We start from the raw sequence: 20,974 nt of genomic DNA on the forward strand, positions 1-20,974 counted from the left end.
ACCGTTACTGTCGCTGGGTGAATTAGAGAGAGACCAAGAGAGCGAGAGACATAGAGACATAGGGCGGGTGAGAAATGGGGAGAGTGAGACGTGGAGTGAGTGAGACATGGCAAGAGTGAAGCATAGAGCGGGTGAGACATGGGGAGAGTGAGACATGGAGTGAGTGAGACATGGCACGAGTGAAGCATAGAGCGGGTGAGACATGGGGAGAGTGAGACGTGGATAGAGTGAGACATGATGAGAGTGAGACTTGGATAGAGTGAGACATCGTGGGAGTGAGACATATAACGGGGTGAGACATATAGAGGGTAAGACATGGTGAGAGTGAGACATATAGTGGGTGATACATGGAGAGAGTGAGACAAAGAGAGACCAACACAGAGAGTGAGACATGGAGAGTGAGAGACATGGAGAGTGAGAGACATGGATAGAGTGACAGACAGAGAGTGAGACATAGAGAGTGACAGAGAGTGAGACACAAAGAGAGACAGACAGAGAGTGAGACACAGAGAATGACAGACAGAGAGTGAGACATAGAGAGTGACAGACAGCGAGTGAGACACAAAGAGTGACAGACAGAGAGTGAGACACAAAGAGTGACAGACAGAGAGTGAGACACAGAGAATGACAGACAGAGAGTGAGACATAGAGAGTGACAGACAGAGAGTGAGACACAGAGAGTGACAGACAGAGAGTGAGACATAGAGAGTGACAGACAGAGAGTGAGAGACAGAGAGTGTGAAGCTGTGTATTTACCCGGGGTGTCTGGGGGATTACTTGGCGGTGAATTCATGCGTTTCAGAGAAAGGTATTTAGGAAGGAGTCTGAAGAGTAAAATAAAATGTATGTATATTAAAGTAATTGGAAACAGGAAGAGAGGAGGCAGATGCACAGCCAGGTGTCCCCCCCCGTCTCGGTCTCATTAGGAGACCCGCTGACGCCTCATCTGCATATTCATGAGGCCACATCATGACTCATGAACTTCTGGAGTTGGTGGGGACAAGACCTGGTGTGTGTGTGTCTGTTTGCATGTGCGTGTGTGGTTGTGTGTTTGTGTTACAGAGATACATCTTCTAGAGCATGTGAAAGTCTCAGACACTCACACCCACACACACCCACACACACACACACACACACACACACATGCGATTACCTGAGTTTGCTGTGCTGGATGTGGCTGTGTGACAGGTGGCAGAGTGACTTTGAGGAGGCAGTAAGCGTGTGTGTGTTTGGGTGAACTTCATGCTCATTGGCTACGCTAATCACAGAATCACACAGTCATGAAATACGAGGCTGTCGTTTGGCTCCCGGCTTCCTCCACCAATCAGCTTGCTTGATTGAAAGCTGCTGGAGTCTTGAAGACTATTAACACCCAACACTGGAGTGGGTTTCAGCCGGGCACACACTGCTCCTGTGCGGTTGTGTGTCTGGGTTGTGTGTCTGTGTTCTCATGCATCTCTGGGCTCAGCCGTGCGGTTCTCTCTGGTCTCTGGATTCTGTGGATCAAGGTTTTGATCATCTTGAGGATCCTGTCAGAGTGTGTACTGTAGTAAAGCACTCTCACTGTAATGTAGAATGTTCAATCATTGCAGACCACATGCCGCCTGCCAACGCATAATAAATTACTTCTGTGTGCGTGTGTGTGGTGCGCGCGCATGCGTGTGTGTTTGTTTGTGCGCGTGTGTGTGCCTGTGTATGCGTGTGAGTGTGTGTGTGTGTGGTGCACGTGCTTGTGTGTGTGTGTTTGTGTGTGTTTGTGTGTTTATGTGTGTGTGTGTGTGTGTGTGTCTGTGTGTGATTTCCAGACATGTCGAAGCGCTGGTGCACTTTGGAGAGCGGATTCCTCAGTTACTATGACAACGAGCGAAGCCCCACCCCCATCGGCCGAGTGGACGTCAGCCAGGTGGGCAGCATGACGGTCAGCGACACGGAGACGATGACCGGGGCCGGGTAGGAGCGCACACACACACACACACACACACACACACGGACACACACACACACACACACACGGACACACACACACACACACACACGGACACACACACACACACGGACACACACACACACACACACACACACACACACACACACACACACACACACACACACACACACACACACGGACACACACACACACACACACACACACGGACACACACACACACACACGGACACATACATTGTCCTTTCTGCTCTTTATCGGGGCGGCCATATATCCATTAACTCGTCAAACAGCAGCGCCAGAGCACCCCCCCAACATACCCCCCCTCTATAATGCCCCCCCCCCCCCGCATCATAACTCACCCATCATACCTCGGCCCCCTCAACATATCCCCCTCCTTCCATTACAACTCCCCCCCCCCCCTCCTCGTTATGCTTTATGATTCGTCAACATAAACAGCACAGAAGACATAAAGAGCGTCTGCGGAGACATAAAAAGAAATAAAAATAAAACCAGAAAGTTTGTGTCTCGCACTCCGATGATTAAACCACGGAACCCAGAGAATAGAGTGAGCTGTGTGTGTGTGTGTGTGTGCGTCAGTGTGTGTGTTATTGTGTGTTAGTGTCAGTGTGTGTTTGTTTGTGCGTTTCTGTTTGTGTGCGTCAGTGTGTGTGTTTGTGTGTGTGTGTGTGTGTGTGTGCGTCAGTGTTTTTGGGATTCTGTTTGTGTTTGTCAGTATGTGTGCTTGTGTGTATGTTTGTCAGTTTGTGTTTGTTTGTGCGTTTCTATTTGTGTGCGTCAGTGTGTGTGTTTGTGTGTGCGTCATGCCAGCCAGCCGGTTGCTGACATCAGCAGATGTTGGGCAGCGTGTGGGGGCTGGGGGGGGGGGGGCTCTGATGATAGGTGGTGTTTATCCTCCATCACGCACACATCAGGCCGCTGGCCTCAGGTCAACGCCAACGCCACCGGGAGGAGCAGTATGGGGGGGCACACGAGAGTGTGTGTGTGTGTGTTAGTCTCAATGTCCATATGTGTGTGTGTGTTAGTGTGGGTGTGTGGGAGCGTGTGTGTGGTGGTTTACGATTGTGATCGAGTCTGTGTGTGTGTGTGTCTGTGTCTGCGTCTGTGTGTGTGTGTGTGTGTGTATGTGTGTGTGTCTGTGTGTTTGTGTGTGTGTGTGTGTGTCTGTGCTCCCCCCCCCCCCCCACTCTGCCTCTGAAGCCGGTCAGAGGTCCCCTGAAAGTCGTCTATACGTTCCCAGCAGGTGGTCCACCTCACCTACACGCTGTGGGGCTCATGAATATTGAACAGATGCAGACGACGCCCCCCCCCGGCCGGCCGCGGCCAATCGTATGGCCACAGGGGGCACCCCCCCTCCCCTCCCCTTTCTTTTGTTCATTCTGTTAATTATTTCGTTTGCAGCCGCGGACGCTGTAAGGTACGGCTACACCTGCTGCACACACACACACACGGGTGGACACACACACACACACACGCGTGTGGCCCCACACACACACACGGGTGGACACACACACACACACACGCGTGTGGCCACACACACACGCGCGTGGACACACACACACGCGCATGTGGACACACACAAACGCGCGTGGACACACACACACACGCGTGTGGCCGCACACACACACGCGTGTGGACACACACACATACACGCGCATGTGGACACACACACACACGCGCATGTGGACACACACACGCACGCGTGTGGACACACACACATACACGCGCATGTGGACACACACACACGCGCATGTGGACACACACACGCGTGTGGACACACACACACACACGCGTGTGGACACACACACACACGCGTGTGGACACACACACACACGCGTGCTCGCACACGCACCCCGCGCTCCCCATGGGCTTGGCGGTAGTGCGTCCGGCGCTGCCGCGGCGCTCTTTGATGATGTCAGAGCGCTCTTTGTGTGTCTGGCTCTGGGCAAGAGCGTTGGGAGGGCGATGGTGACCTCTGACCCCTGTGGAGAGCCCGCCTTCTCTCTCTGATTCAAACTCTTTCATGATTATTCTCTTTTTCATGACTTTGAATCGTTGTAAACTTCTCTTTCAAACATTGCTGCCCACGAACACTGATACTCAAACCACACGCACACACACACACACACACACACACACACACACACACACACAGAAACACACTCACACATATAAGAACACATACCCATACATACACACACACACACACATACACAACTGCACTCACACACAGACACACAAACACACACACACACACACTCTAGGCTCTAGTGATCTCATTGGCAGGCCCAGGTTAAACGTGGGTATTAAAGTACAGTAAGCTTTCTGATGTGTGAGGGTGAACCCTGAGCCTGGGCCCATCAACACATTATTTATTGTTCATCAAGGCTTTGTCTTTCAACTCATGCCAGGTGAAATGTTTGCCAAGTCAACGGAAAATCCTGACTGATCTTGGGAATGGAGAAATGTGCACAAACACATGCGCTCTCACACACAGACACACAACCGCAGGCACACACAAACACATGCTCGCACACACGCATGCTTCGCACGCACACACACACTTGCCCTTTCACTGTTCTTTCCTAGCTCGTGTTTACCATCATTTAATAGTTGTCCAACAGATTCCTGTGCTCTCTCTCTCTCTCTCTCTCTCTCTCTCTCTCTCTCTCTCTCTCTCTCTCTCTCTCTCTCTCTCTCTCTCTGTCTCTCTCTGTCTCTCTCTCTCTCTCTCTCTCTCTCTCTCTCTCTCTCTCTCTCTCTCCCGGGACCTCTTCTAACAAGCATCTCCACAACAGCTGGCCTTATGAACCTGTTTGCTTTTGTGTGTGTGAGTGTGTGTGTGTTAGTGTGTGTGTGTGTGTGTATTAGTGTGTGTGTGTGTGTGTGTGTGTGTGTGTGTGTGTGTGTGTGTGTGTGTGTGTGTGTGTGTGTGTGTGTGTGTGTGTGTGTGTGTTAGTGTGTGTGTGTGTATAAGTGAGGCCAGGTACCCCCCCCCCCCCCCCCCAGTGTTCCCTAGTGCTGAGAGGAGAGCATCACTCTGAGGTCGCGACCCCCCCAGTGTGACTCCCTGCCCTAAACAACAACAACACACACACACACACACACACACACACACACACACACACACACACACACACACACACACACACACATACACACAAACGAGTGTCGGTTGGCAGCAAGTCTTAACCAGTAAGAGAATGACCTCCATCACCTCTCTCTCTCTCTCTCTCACCAATCAGGGCGGTGTTCACACTGGGGCTGTACCTGCAGACCGAGAGGGTGTACGTGATTGGTGCAGAGACCCTGGACACCCGACAGGATTGGCTGCAGGCCCTCAGCAAGGTGAGGGCTCAGAGTGCCGTAGCTCCCCCCTCCTCACCCGTCCGTCCGTCCGTCCGTCCATCCCCTGGCTGGAGACACCGGAGCCCCTCCCAACGACCTGAGGCCCCACCTGATTGGTTCACTCAGTCAGGTTACCTAATCTAACCGTATGCTATCGACGTAGCATCCTCAACCGACGACTGAAAGGACGGATTGATTACTGTTCTGATAATCAATGAATAATGGACTCATAGTAGGACTGGATTTGGTAAAAGTATGAAGGTTGGATACGTGTTCTGTGGAGCGGTCTGGTTGATGGATGGACTAATGGGGGCCCCTGGGGGCCGTGCTGCGGGGGTCTTTCACTGGAGGAGTTATAATGAAGGGGCGTTGGGGGAAAACCCGTTTTCCCACAATGCCCCTGTGGAGCCCTCCGATAGAGTGGGGCCATTACTGCAGCTTTATTGTTCTGTTGCCCTTTTGAAGCACACACACACACACACACACACACACACACACACACACACACACACACACACACACACACACACACACACACACACACACACACACACACATCCATGTACTTACACACACAGAGCCCCATGTACCCCCCCCCAGCGTGTGTGGGCGTCCCTGCGGAGGCTCTGAGGTGGGGGGCCGTGCTGCCCCTCCTTCTCGCTGACAGCCTCCTGTAATCAGGTTCCCCCTGACTCGTGTTCCTGCAGGTGGGGGGCGGGGGGTGTTTGTCTGCTCAACAAACACCCTGTTTGTTGAGCAGACGTCTGCCCAGAGCAGGGTCAGGGGTGAGGGTCAGGGGTTAGGGTTAGGGTCGGGGTTAGCGGTTAGGGTCAGGGGGAGCGGGGGAGCGGGGTCAGGGTTAGGGTCAGGGTCAGGGGGAGCAGGGTCAGGGGTTAGGGTTAGGGTCAGGGGTCAGGGTCAGGGGGAGAGGGGTTAGGGTCAGGGGTCAGGGTCAGGGGGAGAGGGGTCAGGGGGAGAGGGGTCAGGGTCATGGGGAGAGGGGTTAGGGTCAGGGGGAGAGGGGTTAGGGTCAGGGGTCAGGGTCAGGGGGAGAGGGGTTAGGGTCAGGGGGAGCGGGGGAGCGGGGTCAGGGTTAGGGTCAGGGTCAGGGGGAGCAGGGTCAGGGGTTAGGGTTAGGGTCAGGGGTCAGGGGGAGCGGGGTCAGGGTTAGGGTCAGGGTCAGGGGGAGCAGGGTCAGGGGTTAGGGTTAGGGTCAGGGGTCAGGGTCAGGGGGAGAGGGGTTAGAGTCAGGGGTCAGGGTCAGGGGGAGAGGGGTCAGGGTCAGGGGGAGAGGGGTTAGGGTCAGGGGGAGAGGGGTTAGGGTCAGGGGGAGAGGGGTCAGGGGTTAGGGTTAGGGTCAGGGGTCAGGGTCAGGGGGAGAGGGGTCAGGGGGAGAGGGGTTAGGGTCAGGGGGAGAGGGGTTAGGGTCAGGGGTCAGGGTCAGGGTCAGGGGTTAGGGTCAGGGGGAGAGGGGTTAGGGTCAGGGGGAGAGGGGTTAGGGTCAGGGGGAGAGGGGTTAGGGTCAGGGGGAGAGGGGTTAGGGTCAGGGGTCAGGGTCAGGGGTTAGGGTCAGGGTCAGGGGGAGAGGGGTTAGGGTTAGGGGGAGAGGGGTCAGGGTCAGGGGGAGAGGGGTTAGGGTCAGGGGTCAGGGTCAGGGGGAGAGGGGTTAGGGTCAGGGGCCAGGTTAGGGGGAGAGGGGTTAGGGTCAGGGGGAGAGGGGTTAGGGTCAGGGGGAGAGGGGTTAGGGTCAGGGGGAGAGGGGTTAGGGTCAGGGGTCAGGGTCAGGGGGAGAGGGGTCAGGGTCAGGGGGTTAGGGGGAGAGGGGTCAGGGTCAGGGGGAGAGGGGTTAGGGTCAGGGGTTAGGGTCAGGGGGAGAGGGGTTAGGGTCAGGGGTCAGGGTCAGGGGGAGAGGGGTCAGGGTCAGGGGGATAGGGGTTAGGGTCAGGGGTCAGGGTCAGGGGGAGAGGGGTTAGGGTCAGGGTCAGGGGGAGAGGGGTTAGGGTCAGGGGGAGAGGGGTTAGGGTCAGGGGTCAGGGTCAGGGGGAGAGGGGTTAGGGTCAGGGGTCAGGGTCAGGGGAGAGGGGTTAGGGTCAGGGTCAGGGGGAGAGGGTTAGGGTCAGGGGTCAGGGTCAGGGGGAGAGGGGTTAGGGTCAGGGGGAGAGGGGTTAGGGTCAGGGGAGAGGGGTCAGGGTCAGGGGGAGAGGGGTCAGGGGGAGAGGGGTTAGGGTCAGGGGGAGAGGGGTTAGGGTCAGGGGGAGAGGGGTTAGGGTCAGGGGTCAGGGTCAGGGGGAGAGGGGTTAGGGTCAGGGGTCAGGGTCAGGGGGAGAGGGTTAGGTAGTCCCGTTCCAGGGGGTCTACGGAGACTGGATTAGTGCTTTGTACCGGACCTTCTGTCGGAGGCCAGCTCAGAGCCCCTGGACCGTTCTGGTCTTAGTTTGAAACAACCTCTTCCTTCTCCATTAATTGGTTGATGACTTTATTTTATTTATTTATGTTATTTTTATTGATTTCCTATGTGTGTTGTTGCGTTTGTGTGTGTGTGTGTGTGTGTGTGTGTGTGTGTGTGTGTGTGTGTGTGTGTGTGTGTGTGTGTGTGTGTGTGTGTGTGTGTCTATGTGTGATTGTATGCGTGCGTGCGTATGTGTGTGTGTGTGTGTGTGTGTGGTTTTGTGTGTCTGAGTGTGGTTGTGTGCGTTCGTGTGTTTGTGTGTGTGTGGCGGTGTTTGTTTGTGTGTGGTTGTTTGCGTGCGCGCGTTTGTGGTTGTGTGTGGTTGTGTGTGTGCGTACGTGCGTTTGTGGTTGTTTGTGTCTGTGTGTGGTTGTGTGTGTGCGTGTGTGTGGTTGTGTGTTCTTGCGCAGTGCTTCGTGCCGTCGTCGGTGGAGGGTATGCTGGGCGGAGACTGCGAGCTGTTTGGTCGGCTCCACTACAGGGAGGGTCATGACCTCTACCACTGGAGAGTCGGTTGGTTCGCCCTGGCCGGCTCCGCCCTCAACTACAGCTCGGGGGAGGGGTCGGAGGCGGAGCTTCAGCTCAGACAGCTCCAGGAGCTCAGTAAGTCCCGCCCCTTCCTCTTCCACTCATTCTCCTCGCTCTCCCTAAAAATGTAAAGACAGACTCTCTGTTTGCTTATTTCCTGTTAAAAAAAGGGCTGATCAATATGAAGCGTGATAACTTCAGACGTTCTTTGAAGAGCTGAGACGAGTTTCCATAATCATAGCTGATCATGTTTGAGGAAGACATTCACGTCGTCGAGGCTGGAGAGACCATTTGTTCCCTCTTCTGGCTTCATTACCTCCTCTGAAGGTGGATTGGGTGCTGTGGGGTAAAGAGCCACGGCCCTAACCCCAGAAAGAGTCCTGAACACGCTGTATTAACTCACTGCTGCATAGACTCACTGCTGTACAGACTCACTGCTGTACAGACTCACTGCTGTATAGACTCTCTGCTGTATAGACTCACTGCTGCATAGACTCACTGCTGCATAGACTCACTGCTGTATAGACTCACTGCTGTATAGACTCTCTGCTGTATAGACTCACTGCTGCATAGACTCACTGCTGTATAGACTCACTGCTGTATAGACCCACTGCTGCATAGACTCACTGCTGTATAGACTCACTGCTGTATAGACTCACTGCTGTATAGACTCTCTGCTGTATAGACTCACTGCTGCATAGACTCACTGCTGCATAGACTCACTGCTGTATAGACTCACTGCTGTATAGACTCACTGCTGTATAGACTCACTGCTGTATAGACTCTCTGCTGTATAGACTCACTGCTGCATAGACTCACTGCTGCATAGACTCACTGCTGCATAGACTCACTGCTGTATAGACTCACTGCTGTACAGACTCACTGCTGTACAGACTCACTGCTGTACGGACTCACTGCTGTACGGACTCACTGCTGTATAGACTCACTGCTGTATAGACTCACTGCTGTGCGGACTCACTGCTGTGCGGACTCACTGCTGTGCGGACTCACTGCTGTACGGACTCACTGCTGTACGGACTCACTGCTGTACGGACTCACTGCTGCATGGACTCACTGCTGTATAGACTCATTGCTGTATAGACTCACTGCTGTATAGACTCACTGCTGTATAGACTCAGTGCTGCATAGACTCAGTGCTGCATAGACTCAGTGCTGCATAGACTCAGTGCTGTATAGACTCACTGCTGTATAGACTCACTGCTGTATAGACTCACTGCTGTATAGACTCACTGCTGTACAGACTCACTGCTGTATAGACTCACTGCTGTATAGACTCACTGCTGTACAGACTCACTGCTGTACAGACTCACTGCTGTACAGACTCACTGCTGTATAGACTCACTGCTGTATAGACTCACTGCTGTATAGACTCACTGCTGTATAGACTCACTGCTGTACAGACTCACTGCTGTACAGACTCACTGCTGTATAGACTCACTGCTGTATAGACTCAGTGCTGTAAGGGACTCCCTTGGTGTCTTGAGCCTTCTCTCTGTGTCTCTGTGCTCAGCTGTAAGCGCCATTGTTGAAACAAATGGGATCGGAAAGAAAGAAAAGATGTGAACGAAAACATCCTCGCTGGCTTGAGGGGGTGCGGGCTTTGATCTTCTGACGTTGATAATGTCAAACAATTTCCCGACCAGAATGACAGTAAAGTTTAAAACGTAGCTCAGCAACGCTAGAATTATTTTTTGAGTTTGATTGATTTTAATTTTTTTGGGGGAAACGGTTGTGGAGAGTAAACACACTCAGTGCCCCGGTGTCGGCATCAGAAGCCCCCCCTCCCTGGACCCAGCGGGGGCGCTGAAGGGTTAAGGCCCCGCTCTGATCTGCTCACAGCAGACTGTCGGAGCCAAATGGAACAAAATGGCTGCCCGATCCCTTTCCCGCCAAGAGGCCCCATATGGCCGTCATTTAGAGGCCAGGTCTGACACGCCTGAGAACGGCTGGCCGAGCCAGAAGGGAGTCTCTGGTCGAGGCTACAACGGCCCTGAACCTTTGTGCTGGGGGGACTCTCTCAGGGACAGGTAGCCCGTGACAACCGGCCAGGTGAGGTTCGCTCGCCGTGAGGACGGAACAATAAGAATAAGAGAAGATATGAAAACAATAGTCGAAGTTGAAGAATATATGAATCCGTTTATCAGAAATCAGGATTCAAAACACCAAACAGTCTGTTTGAGGTGTTTGGCGTGTCGGTTGGGTTTGTTTGCCCTCTGACCCCCCGACGGAGGAGTCATTCTGTGGTGTCTGAGCTCCAACAACAGTCAGCCTTGGGCCTTTGTGACCCACGCCTCACTGAATAACACGTTTCAAATCACGGAGAGGAGGCGAGGACGAGGAGACAGAGGTTTTGTGTGGTCGTCATAAGGCTGTCACACCGGCTCATTTAGCTGTTAGCTCGCACAATGCTCTGAAATTAACAGGTTTCAACCTTTCAGCGCTCAACCTTGAGTTGAGCTGACAGCGTTTGGCTTTCTGACAGTGAAATGATATTTCCCATAATACTGTAAAACTTTAATTAGTCTCTTCAGGAAAATGTCATTTTCTTTGGTTGATCTATTTTTCATTTATCCTTCATTTTTCAGTCGTATCGGAGGTAGAGGTTGCTTGATGCTGTCGTGATTCTTTGAAAGTGTAACTAATAAAGAAACAACATCACGGCTCGCTGTAAAAGCCAACCATAAATTAATCATTCTCTGTTTAACAACATAAGTATCGAGTGCCACGTTGCTGGAGGGTAGTATTCATCGTAAAACAGACTGATCACTGGCTGACTGTTACATCCTGCATGCAGACCGCACAACTAACAATGCTTTGAACTCTTTAGAGGCTTCAAGGAGAGGAGATGTATGTAACCACTGTGTAATCTGCTGTGAGGTCTACATCAAGGTCTGATTCTATGCAAAACCATTACAAACCTGATGCTCTTCATCATCTACTGGAGTTCATAGGAAGGTACCTTACCGTTTCATAAACACCCTATAACGTGATTTAATCTTTAAAACCTTTAAATGCTTAAAGTTTGGTACAGCCTTAATGATGTTTGCTCCATCACTTGGCTACGCGCTGAGAGACGGAACTGGACTTTCTGTTCTGCAGGCTTTGTCTCGCGGAGCCACGTCTCTGTCTTAAGGTACAGATGCTGCTCCACTGTCTAGACGCAGCGTTCTATATATTACTCAGCCTGATTGACTCACGCAGAATGGAATAGGGCCTTCAAGTGAAGCCAGCGCTTGCTGCGTCTCCAGCGCATAACCGTCGTCCTCTTCGTCACACCGGGAGGAAATAAAATGTCGAGCTTTCTCGTTGGGGAGAAAATTGCGAAGTGATTGACTTGAAATGTCAAACACGATCTTAAAGTGCAATTTAACTGCATGACAGAACATATTTATATATATATCGTCTCTATTTTTGTCAGCTGTGATTTCTACTTTGCTGTAGTCTTTGTCGGTACCTTATCGCCACTTATTGTGTCCTGCTGCTGGCTTCTCTGAGGTCCATTCTGCTCTAAGGCCTGAGTGCCATGGAGCGTCCACAAACACACGTCAGGCCTTTAAACACCTCTGCTCTAAGGCCTGAGTGACACGGAGCGTCCACAAACACACGTCAGGCCTTTAAACACCTCTACGGCTGTGAAACCTGAACTGTACGTCTCTGCTGAAGGCACAGAGTGGGACTCGCTACCACACCTTATATCAAATCTCCCCAAACCCTACCGCACCCTCAGGAGATCGATGGACCCCTTAGGGATTCCTGCCATTTTTCATTTCTGATGACGGTCAAAACAACATGATGGAGGAGGTAGACAAGTTGAGGAACATCTCGAATACCTCCCTTTGTACAGAAGATAATCTTCACATTATGAAGACCGCCGCATGTCACTGACTTTGCGGCAGGAAGCTGAATGCGGCCCGCCCAGAGACCCCAGTGCCTCTGAGAGGTGGAAGCACCAGTCAGAGTCTAGCTGCGATTAAAGCTGATATAAATAAATACCTTCTCCACTTTAACACCACCGCCGCCTACTCTGTCTGCTCCACAGCTGTCTCCACACATAGCGAAGGTGAGGAGAAGATCAAGGTCCTGCTCATGGTGGAGAGTGGAAGGTATGTCGATCGGGATAATTGGCCAATCTGAGGGTGTAGGAATGGATTCCCTTTTAAAGGTTTTGACAAGTTAAGTTCCTCATTAGGGGTTTGCGTCTGACAGCTGACGTGTGAACGCGTTTAGGAAATCAAGTGGCAGATGTTTACCTGGAATGCACCCGAGAGGGTTCAGACGCCCGTCTTAATACGTGTTACTATTAATGCTGCCTAACACTAAAGACGAATGCTAAACGGTGAACACATTACATTTACTAAGGACTCTGGAGTTAGCCTTAAGCACAGTATCGGCTCCAACTATGTATCTATGAGCGTTAAGATAAAGCTGAGTTGTGCATTTCTCCTTTTGTTTCTCTTGGTGTTTCTCCTGGTGTTTCTCCTGGTGTTTCTCCTCCTGTTCCTCCTGGTGTTTCTCCTGGTGTTTCTCCTCCTGTTTCTCCTGGTGTTTCTCCTGGTGTTTCTCCTGGTGTTTCTCCTCCTGTTTCTCCTGGTGTTTCTCCTGGTGTTTCTCCTCCTGTTTCTCCTCCTGTTTCTCCTCCTGTTTCTCCTCCTGTTTCTCCTGGTGTTTCTCCTGGTGTTTCTCCTGGTGTTTCTCCCGGTGTTTCTCCCTGGTGTTTCTCCTCCTGTTTCTCCTCCTGTTTCTCCTGGTGTTTCTCCTCCTATTCTCCTCCTTTTTCTCCTCCTGTTTCTCCTCCTGTTTCTCCTGGTGTTTCCCCTGGTGTTCCTCTTCCTGTTTCTCCTCCTGTTTCTCCTCCTGTTTCTCCTGGTGTTTCTCCTGGTGTTTCTCCTGGTTTTTCTCCTCCTGTTTCTCCTCCTGTTTCTCCTGGTGTTCCTTCTCCTGTTTCACCTTCTGTTTCTCCTGGTGTTTCTCCTGGTGTTTCTCCTCCTGTTTCTCCTGGTGTTTCTCCTGGTGTTCCTCCTCGTGTTCCTCCTCCTGTTTCTCCTCGTGTTCCTACCCGTGCGTGGCAGGACGGTGTATGTCCATGGGTTCAACGGCGTGGACTTCGAACTGTGGCTGGTGGCGCTCACGCGGGCGGCGGGGCGGGACGGCCGGGCGCTGGGCGACCAGCAGCTCAGTAAGAACGCCGTCCCCATCGCGGTGGACAGCTGCATCGCCTTCGTCACGCAGCATGGTGAGCTGGTTCCTCTGGTTCCTCCTCACTGTCCTCCTGCAGGCTGCAGGCTGAGAGCCTGAAGCCTGTCAGAGCTGAACCGTACCCTCACATTAGAGGAGACCGCAACACTGGGTTTAATATCAGGGGAGGAAGACCAACACGCAGCTGTCACAGAATCTCTCTCTCTCTCCCTGTCTCTCTCTCTCTCTCTCCCTGTCTCTCTCTCTCTCTCTCCCTGTCTCTCTCTCTCTCTCCCTGTCTCTCTCTCTCTCTGTCTGTCTGTCTGTCTGTCTGTCTGTCTGTCTGTCTGTCTGTCTGTCTGTCTGTCTGTCTGTCTGTCTGTCTGTCTGTCTGTCTGTCTGTCTGTCTGTTTGTCTGTCTGTGTCTCTCTCTCTCTCTCTCTCTCTCTCTCTCTCTCTCTCTCTCTCTCTCTCTCTCTCTCTCTCTCCCCCGGCCCCCAGGTCTGAACCAGGTGGGGGTCTACGAGGCGCGGGGCGACCCGGTCCGGGTGTCCCAGCTCCTGGAGGAGTTCAGCTGTGACGCGCGGCTGGTGAAGCTGCACCAGAGGGACCACCGTCTGGAGGACGTGGCCCAGGCCCTGAGGGGCTTCCTGGACCGCACCGAGGACGCCCTGCTGACCAAGGAGCTCTACCCCTACTGGGTCTCCTCTCTGGGTGGGTCTGGGACCGGGACCCTACTACAGCTGGGGACCAGTACCCTACTGGGTCTGGGGACCAGTACCCTACTGGTCTCCTCTCTGGGTGGGTCTGGGGACTGGACCCTACTGGGTCTGGTCCTCATGAGCAGGTAGGGGTTAGACAGTGAGCTGAGGTGACTGAGGAGCAGGTTGGGGTTAGACAGTGAGCTGAGGTGCGTGTGACTGAGGAGCAGGTAGGGGATGGACAGTGAGCTGAGGTGCGTGTGACTGAGGAGCAGGTAGGGGATGGACAGTGAGCTGAGGTGCGTGTGACTGAGGAGCAGGTAGGGGATGGACAGTGAGCTGAGGTGCGTGTGACTGAGGAGCAGGTAGGGGATGGACAGTGAGCTGAGGTGTGTGTTGTTGATCCTACAGGAAGGTGGTGGACCTTGGGGTTGGATCACAGGATCTTTAGTGTTTCGTCTGGTTTTAAAGACCACAGTAATGTGTGGTTTGGGTCACTGATCATACTGGGGAGGGTTCACAGGGCAATGTGTAGTGATACAAAGACCAGAGAAAGCCTGGAAACCCATGCACAGATTATTCACTATGTTTGTAAATGGCATAGGCTAGCAAGTAGTGAACAAATTAAGTTAACATAAAGTACACAGGATGCAATTAACTGTACACTCGTAAAGTATGTGATGTTTAATCTAAAAGGCGACAAAATGAAAAACAATGGACTCCACGAGGCTGGTGTAGAAAGGGCAATCCTCCATATAATTGGATAAATAAAAGTCCTTGTGGCTATTATTAAGTCCAAGAGTTTTGTTTCTCCTCTACTTCACTGTAATCAGCTCCACTGCTGGACTTTTTACATTTAATTGCTTCTGCTAAGTGTACCATTTATTATTCCCACAGTCGCGATTACCGATTACACGTTAGCCTATGCTCTCTCTCTCTCTCTCTCTCTCTCTCTCTCTCTCTCTCTCTCTCTCTCTCTCTCTCTCTCTCTCCCCCCCCCCCCCTCTCTCCTCTCTCTGATAAACCATAAATGCAGTAGTGAGGGTCCGGTGCCCCAGAGACCACAGCCCCCCATGGTGTGTTCCAGGCAGCGGATCAGACCGTTGGTTTGCTTCTGATCCGTTCTCCACAGAGCGATGTGTCCCACATGGTGGTGGTGAACATGTGAACATCTGTTTGGATGATTCAACCAGGCAACCACTCAACAGCAGCCACACACTGCGCTGGCTGCTGCTACAGCTGCTTCAGGGCGGGTCTAACAGGGACCTCGTGTTACAGTCCGTTTCCCTCGACCGCTCAGCGGAAACGCGGATCAGACCTGATGAAGAACCACTTCCTGTTTACAGACGAGGAAGACGAGGGGCGGAGGGTGAGGAAGTACTCCACCTTCATCGACAACCTGCCCAAGATCAACCGCTTCACCCTGGAGGCCCTGCTGCAACACCTGTACAGGTACAAACACGCACGCACACACGCACGCACGCACGCACGCAGATACAAATATATGAACACACTGAATTATACAAGCTCAAATAGACAAACATAAATATCAACACGCACACCGATACCGAGACACACACACACAAGCACACACACACACAGACACACGGACACACGGACACACACGACACACACACACACACACACACACACACACACACACACACACACACACACACACACACACACACACACACACACACACGCTGACGTTGTGACACAAATACTTTGAATCTTTGTGGGGGTTTTTGGTGCACGTACTTATTGGAGTGCACGTGAGTCCCTGAGAAAGCTAAGGCGCTGGTGATTAGGCGGCATTATGGTAATGATCTGAGAGGGAGAGAGGGAGTGAGAGAGAGAGAGAGAGAGAGAGAGAGAGAGAGAGAGAGAGAGAGAGAGAGAGAGAGAGAGAGAGAGAGAGAGAGAGAGAGAGAGAGAGAGAGAGAGAGACAGAGACAGAGACAGAGACAGAGACAGGGAGAGGGAGAGAGGGCGAAGCAAAGAGAGGGAGACGGGAGAGAGAGGCGGGGGAGAGGTGGAATAGGGAGGGAGGGGGAGGGAGGGAGGGATGATCTGGACGGGGATTGTTTGCAGAGGAGCTAATTGGGTGTTTTGCTGGAATTGGACAGAGCCCCACTGTTGCATCTGATTAAGCTCTTCAAGTGTGTGTGTGTGTGTGTGTTTGTGTTTACGAGTGTGTCTGAGAGTGTGTGTTGTGTGGGTGTATGTGCGTCTTCCTGGGTGCTTGTGTTTGCATTTGGTGTATGGATTAGATGAGTCTGTGTGAGTGTGGTTTGTATACTGGCAGCATGGCTACCAAGGATTACGCTGTTTCTGTCTCTCTCTCAGTTTCTCAATCACTCTCTGCCCCTCACTCTCCCTCCCTGGTATTTCTCTCTCTCTCTCTCTCTCTCTCTCTCTCTCTCTCTCTCTCTCTCTCTCTCTCTCTCTCTCTCTCTCTCTCTGTCTTTCTCTGTCTATCTTTCAATTCGACTCAATTTAATTCAAAGTGCATGGCAAATGTATAAATGGTTCATTAGAAATGTGTACATATACATCCTCCTCCTCCTCCTCCTCCTTCTCCCCCTGCTCCTCCTCCTCCTCCTCCTCCTCCTCCTCCACCTCCTCTCCTCCTCCTCCTCCTCCTCCTCCTTCTCCTCCTCCTCCTTCTCCCCCTGCTCCTCCTGCTCCTCCTCCCTCCCCCTCCTCCTCCTCCCTCTCCCCCTCCTCCTCCTCCTTCTCCCCCTGCTCCTCCTGCTCCTCCTCCAGGATCCAGCAGTGCTCCCAGCTCAACCAGATGTCCGCTGAGCGTCTGGCGGCGGTCTTCTCCCCCTGTCTCTTCCAGACCCAGGGCCAGACCGCCCGGGAGGTGGCGGTGGTGCGAGACCTCATCAACAACTACGTCACGCTCTTCAACGTGAGGCTCTCGCTCGGCGATGGTTCCCGCTGTGCGGGGCGTGCCGTGCCAATGTTGTCGTACCGAAAGTGAAAGTGAAACTGAAAGTGAAACTAAAAGAGAAAGTGAAACTAAGAGGGAAAGTTAAACAATGTAAGCAGCTCGTGATGCGGGGGCGGGGGGTTTCGGCGCTTCACGATGTTCCCTTCCTATTTCACCCACCATCCTGTCTCTGCTCGCAGCCGTGTCCGTCAAGGCACACGCACACTAGACAAATATAAAACATATCGATACCGCGACACAGGTTTAACTGTCGTGGGCAACTTGTTTACGCAGAACATTTGGGGTTTTATATATCCAGATATAACCCGGTAACTAAATGCAAAACGGAAAGAGAGAGAGAGAGAGAGAGAGAGAGAGAGAGAGAGAGAGAGAGAGAGAGAGAGAGAGAGAGAGAGAGAGAGAGAGAGAGAGAGAGAGAGAGAGAGAGAGAGAGAGAGAGAGAGAGAGAGAGAGAGAGAGAGAGAGAGAGAGAGAGACCGTCGTTTTAGATTTTGAGTGACGTACCGATTTAACTACACGACAGCAGGTTCCTGCGCTGCTTACTGCACACTCATCACTATTCAAATCATTTTGCATTAGTAAGTGTAAAATGAAAAAAAAAGTTAAGCCATCGCAGTCAACTAGAAATAGCAAAATCCGCTGTTAGGGCGAGGGAGAGAGAGGACGGGAGAGAGAGAGAGATGAGGAGCATGTCAGGGATTGAAACGTAAGACGTTTTGGAAGCCTGACGGTAGCGTGGACAGACTCTATCGGCAGCTACACCTGGAGCTACGGTAGCCTAGCACGGCTAGGGGCCTCTACCCCCCCTTTAGTGTCACATGAGGACAGAGGGGGGGACCCTAGAAGGCCAGGGCCTGTACCCCCCTTTAGTGTTCAGAGGGGGGGACCCTTGAAGGCCAGGGCCTGTACCCCCCTTTAGTGTTCAAAGGGGGAGACTCTAGAAGGCTAGGGCCTGTACCCCCCCTTTAGTGCTCCGAGGGGGGGACCCTAGAAGGCCAGCGGTGATGACCGGCTCATGGTCATTGGGCTCGACCAATCGCCTGGCCCCTCTGTGTTGTACCCCTGGGTGGAACCAGTGAGATGGGTCCCCATTCCTCCTTGTCCCTTTATCACCAAGGAGAGAGAGAAAGTGTGTGTGTGTGTGTGTGTGTGTGTGTGTGTGTGTGTGTGTGTGTGTGTGTGTGTGTGTGTGTGTGTGTGTGTGTGTGTGTGTGTGTGTGTGTGTGTGTGTGTGTGCCCCGACAATCAAGCTAACATGCCATAGTTGCTTGCGATGAATAACAGAAGAAAAGTTTGAATAAATAAAGAATATTTTTATCCAGCGAGCTTCGCGGACGATTGAGTATTCACAAAAAGTTGTTATTTCAGAAAATACTTATTTCCTGTGATGACGTTTGCACCAGTTTCATCTGGTCGGCACCGCATTCAAATGCTCATGAAACTGTGAAAATGGGACTGTTGGAAGTTCAGATGAAAGCTCAACGTTCTCCACAATGTCCCTCTGGTTTCATAACCGACGTTGTGCGTGTCTGTGTGTGTGTGCGCGCGCGCGTGTGTGTGTATATATGTGTGTGTGTGTAATGTGTATGTGCATGCATGCATGTGTGTGTGTGAGCCTGTGTGTGTGTATGTGTACGTGTGTGTGTGTGTGTGTGTGTTCCTGTGTGTGTGTGTGTTTGTTCCTGTGTGTATGTGTTCCTGTGTATGTGTGTGTGTGTGTGTGCGTGTTCCTGTGTGTGTGTGTGTTCCTGTGTGTGTGTGAGCCTGTGTGTGTGTGTGTGTGTGCATGTATGTGTGTTTGTGTGTGCGTGTTTGCATGTGTACGTGTATGTGCGTTTGTGTGTGTGTGTATGCCTGTGTGTGTGTGTGTGTGTGTTCCTGTGTGTGTGTGTGTGTGCGTGTGTGTGTTCCTGTGTGTGTGTGTTCCTGTGTGTGTTCCTGTGTGTGTGTGTGTGTGTGTGTGTGTGTGTGTGTGTGTGTATGTTCCTGTGTGTGTGTGTGTGTGTGTTCCTGTGTGTGTGTGTGTGTTGCTGTGTGTGTGTTCCTGTGTGTGTGTGTGTGTGTGTGTTCCTGTGTGTGTGTGTTCCTGTGTGTGTGTGTCCACCTGCAGGTCGATGACGACCAGCTGCAGCAGATGGAGAGAGAGACTAATTTCATCTCGCGTTGGAAAGAGAAAAAAGACTCCACAGTAGGTTGGCTCGCGTCCACCACCACGCCTCCCGCTGCTCTGTGGGGGTCTTTGCTTGTCAATGTGGGTTTGCTTGTACGTGTTTGTGTGTGTGTGTGTGTGTGTGTTTGCTCGTTTGTGTTTGTGTGTGTGTGTTGCGCCTGTTTGCGTTTGCTTGTGTATTGTGTTTGTTTGCTTGCATGTGTGAGCATTTATCTGCATGTGTGTATGTGTGTGTGTGTGTGATTGTGTGTGTGTGTTCTTGCATGTATGTGCATGTGTGTTTGTGTGCTTGCAGGTGTGTCTGTGTGTGTGTGCACAGGTCTCCCCTGCGTCTCTGCTTCTTGCAGGTGTGTCTGTGTGTGTTTGTGTGCGTGCAGGTGTGTCTGTGTGTGTGTGCACAGGTCTCCCCTGTGTCTCTGCTTCTTCATGACTCGTCATGTTATTCGAAAGCGTGTCTCAAATCGAGTCAGAAGCGCTTGGCAACAATTTATCCTGCCCCAAAACTTTTCCCTTTAACATTCCCATGCGGGGAGAGGGAACGTGGGGAATGTCCGTCACGGGGAGGGAGTCCGTAGATGACGGAGAAAATTGATTTTTTTTTTCAGTTAACCTCCGTGGCAGCCATTTTATAAGTGGACAAATCGTCGGGTTCGGTACATTGAATTCCAGGTAGCGGTGGAAATAACTTGTGTTATTTTCCATATCCCCCCCCCCCCCCCCCCCCTCGCCCACGCTGCCGACAGCGTTCCAGAAATCGGCTCCAAGGTTATTCACCTGGAAGCCGCGGTTAATCTGAACCGCTGTCGTGTGCTGGCTTCTGGGAGAGGACAGACGTTTATCGATCTCGTGCTCTGGCTGGGTCATTTCCATCTGAAAAATGTATAATAATGTTTGATTTAAACGTTCTCTACTGCTGGGAGTTAAAATGATCCCTCACAGCCGAATGGTGTTTGTCAGAGTGTGTATGTGTGCAGGGGACCATGTATATATCACTATGGTAATACCTAATATGTTAATGTCTCTATTCAGACATTAAACATCTGATATCCTAAAAGACACTGAAACCAGTTTCTAAGTTATGGCCGTTCTCGTGGTTACTCTGTTGTTCTGGTTCTTTCTGGTACTTCTCTGTTGTTCTGGTTCCTCCTGGTTATTCTCTGTTGTTCTGGTTCCTCCTGGTTCTTCTCTGTTGTTCTGGTTCCTCCTTGTTCTTCTTGGTTCTTCTCTGTTGTTCTGGTTCTTCCTGGTTCTTCTCTGTTGTTCTGGTTCTTCCTGGTTCTTCTCTGTTGTTCTGGTTCCTCCTGGTTCTTCTCTGTTGTTCTGGTTCCTCCTGGTTCTGCTCTGTTGTTCTGGTTCCTCCTGGTTCCTCCTGGTTCTGCTCTGTTGTTCTGGTTCCTCCTGGTTCTTCTCTGTTGTTCTGTTGTTATGTTCCTGCTGGTTCTCCCCTGTGGTTCTTCTGTCTGTTCCCCGCTCTGAGAGCACTGCGCCCCTGACCTGTTGTTGTTCTGTCTGTTCCCCGCTCTGAGAGCACTGCGCCCCTGACTAAAGTGAGCGCCAGCCGTGACGCTCCGAGCCGGCCTGATTATGGTTTGTGTGTCTCTTTCCTCCTGGAGGCTGTGAAGGGGCCAGGTGATTGCGATGAATGCTCAGTTAGTCC

General features: G+C 52.1%; 1 protein-coding gene across 1 annotated transcript in view; it reads left to right on the plus strand.

Annotated features, from left to right (window-relative positions):
• The window catches only part of arap2 (ArfGAP with RhoGAP domain, ankyrin repeat and PH domain 2), a gene marked incomplete at its 5' end in the record, with an annotated part of 51,815 nt that overhangs the window by 22,198 nt on the left and 8,643 nt on the right, over positions 1–20,974 (plus strand). The window contains 9 exon segments of the mRNA XM_030349887.1: positions 1,806–1,950; positions 5,212–5,314; positions 8,174–8,366; positions 12,352–12,415; positions 13,382–13,545; positions 13,989–14,201; positions 15,535–15,640; positions 16,958–17,105; positions 19,258–19,335. Of these exon segments, the coding sequence (XP_030205747.1) occupies positions 1,806–1,950; positions 5,212–5,314; positions 8,174–8,366; positions 12,352–12,415; positions 13,382–13,545; positions 13,989–14,201; positions 15,535–15,640; positions 16,958–17,105; positions 19,258–19,335 (1,214 nt within the window).

Source organism: Gadus morhua, unplaced genomic scaffold, assembly GCF_902167405.1.
Source record: "Gadus morhua unplaced genomic scaffold, gadMor3.0, whole genome shotgun sequence".
Lineage (NCBI taxonomy): Eukaryota > Metazoa > Chordata > Actinopteri > Gadiformes > Gadidae > Gadus > Gadus morhua.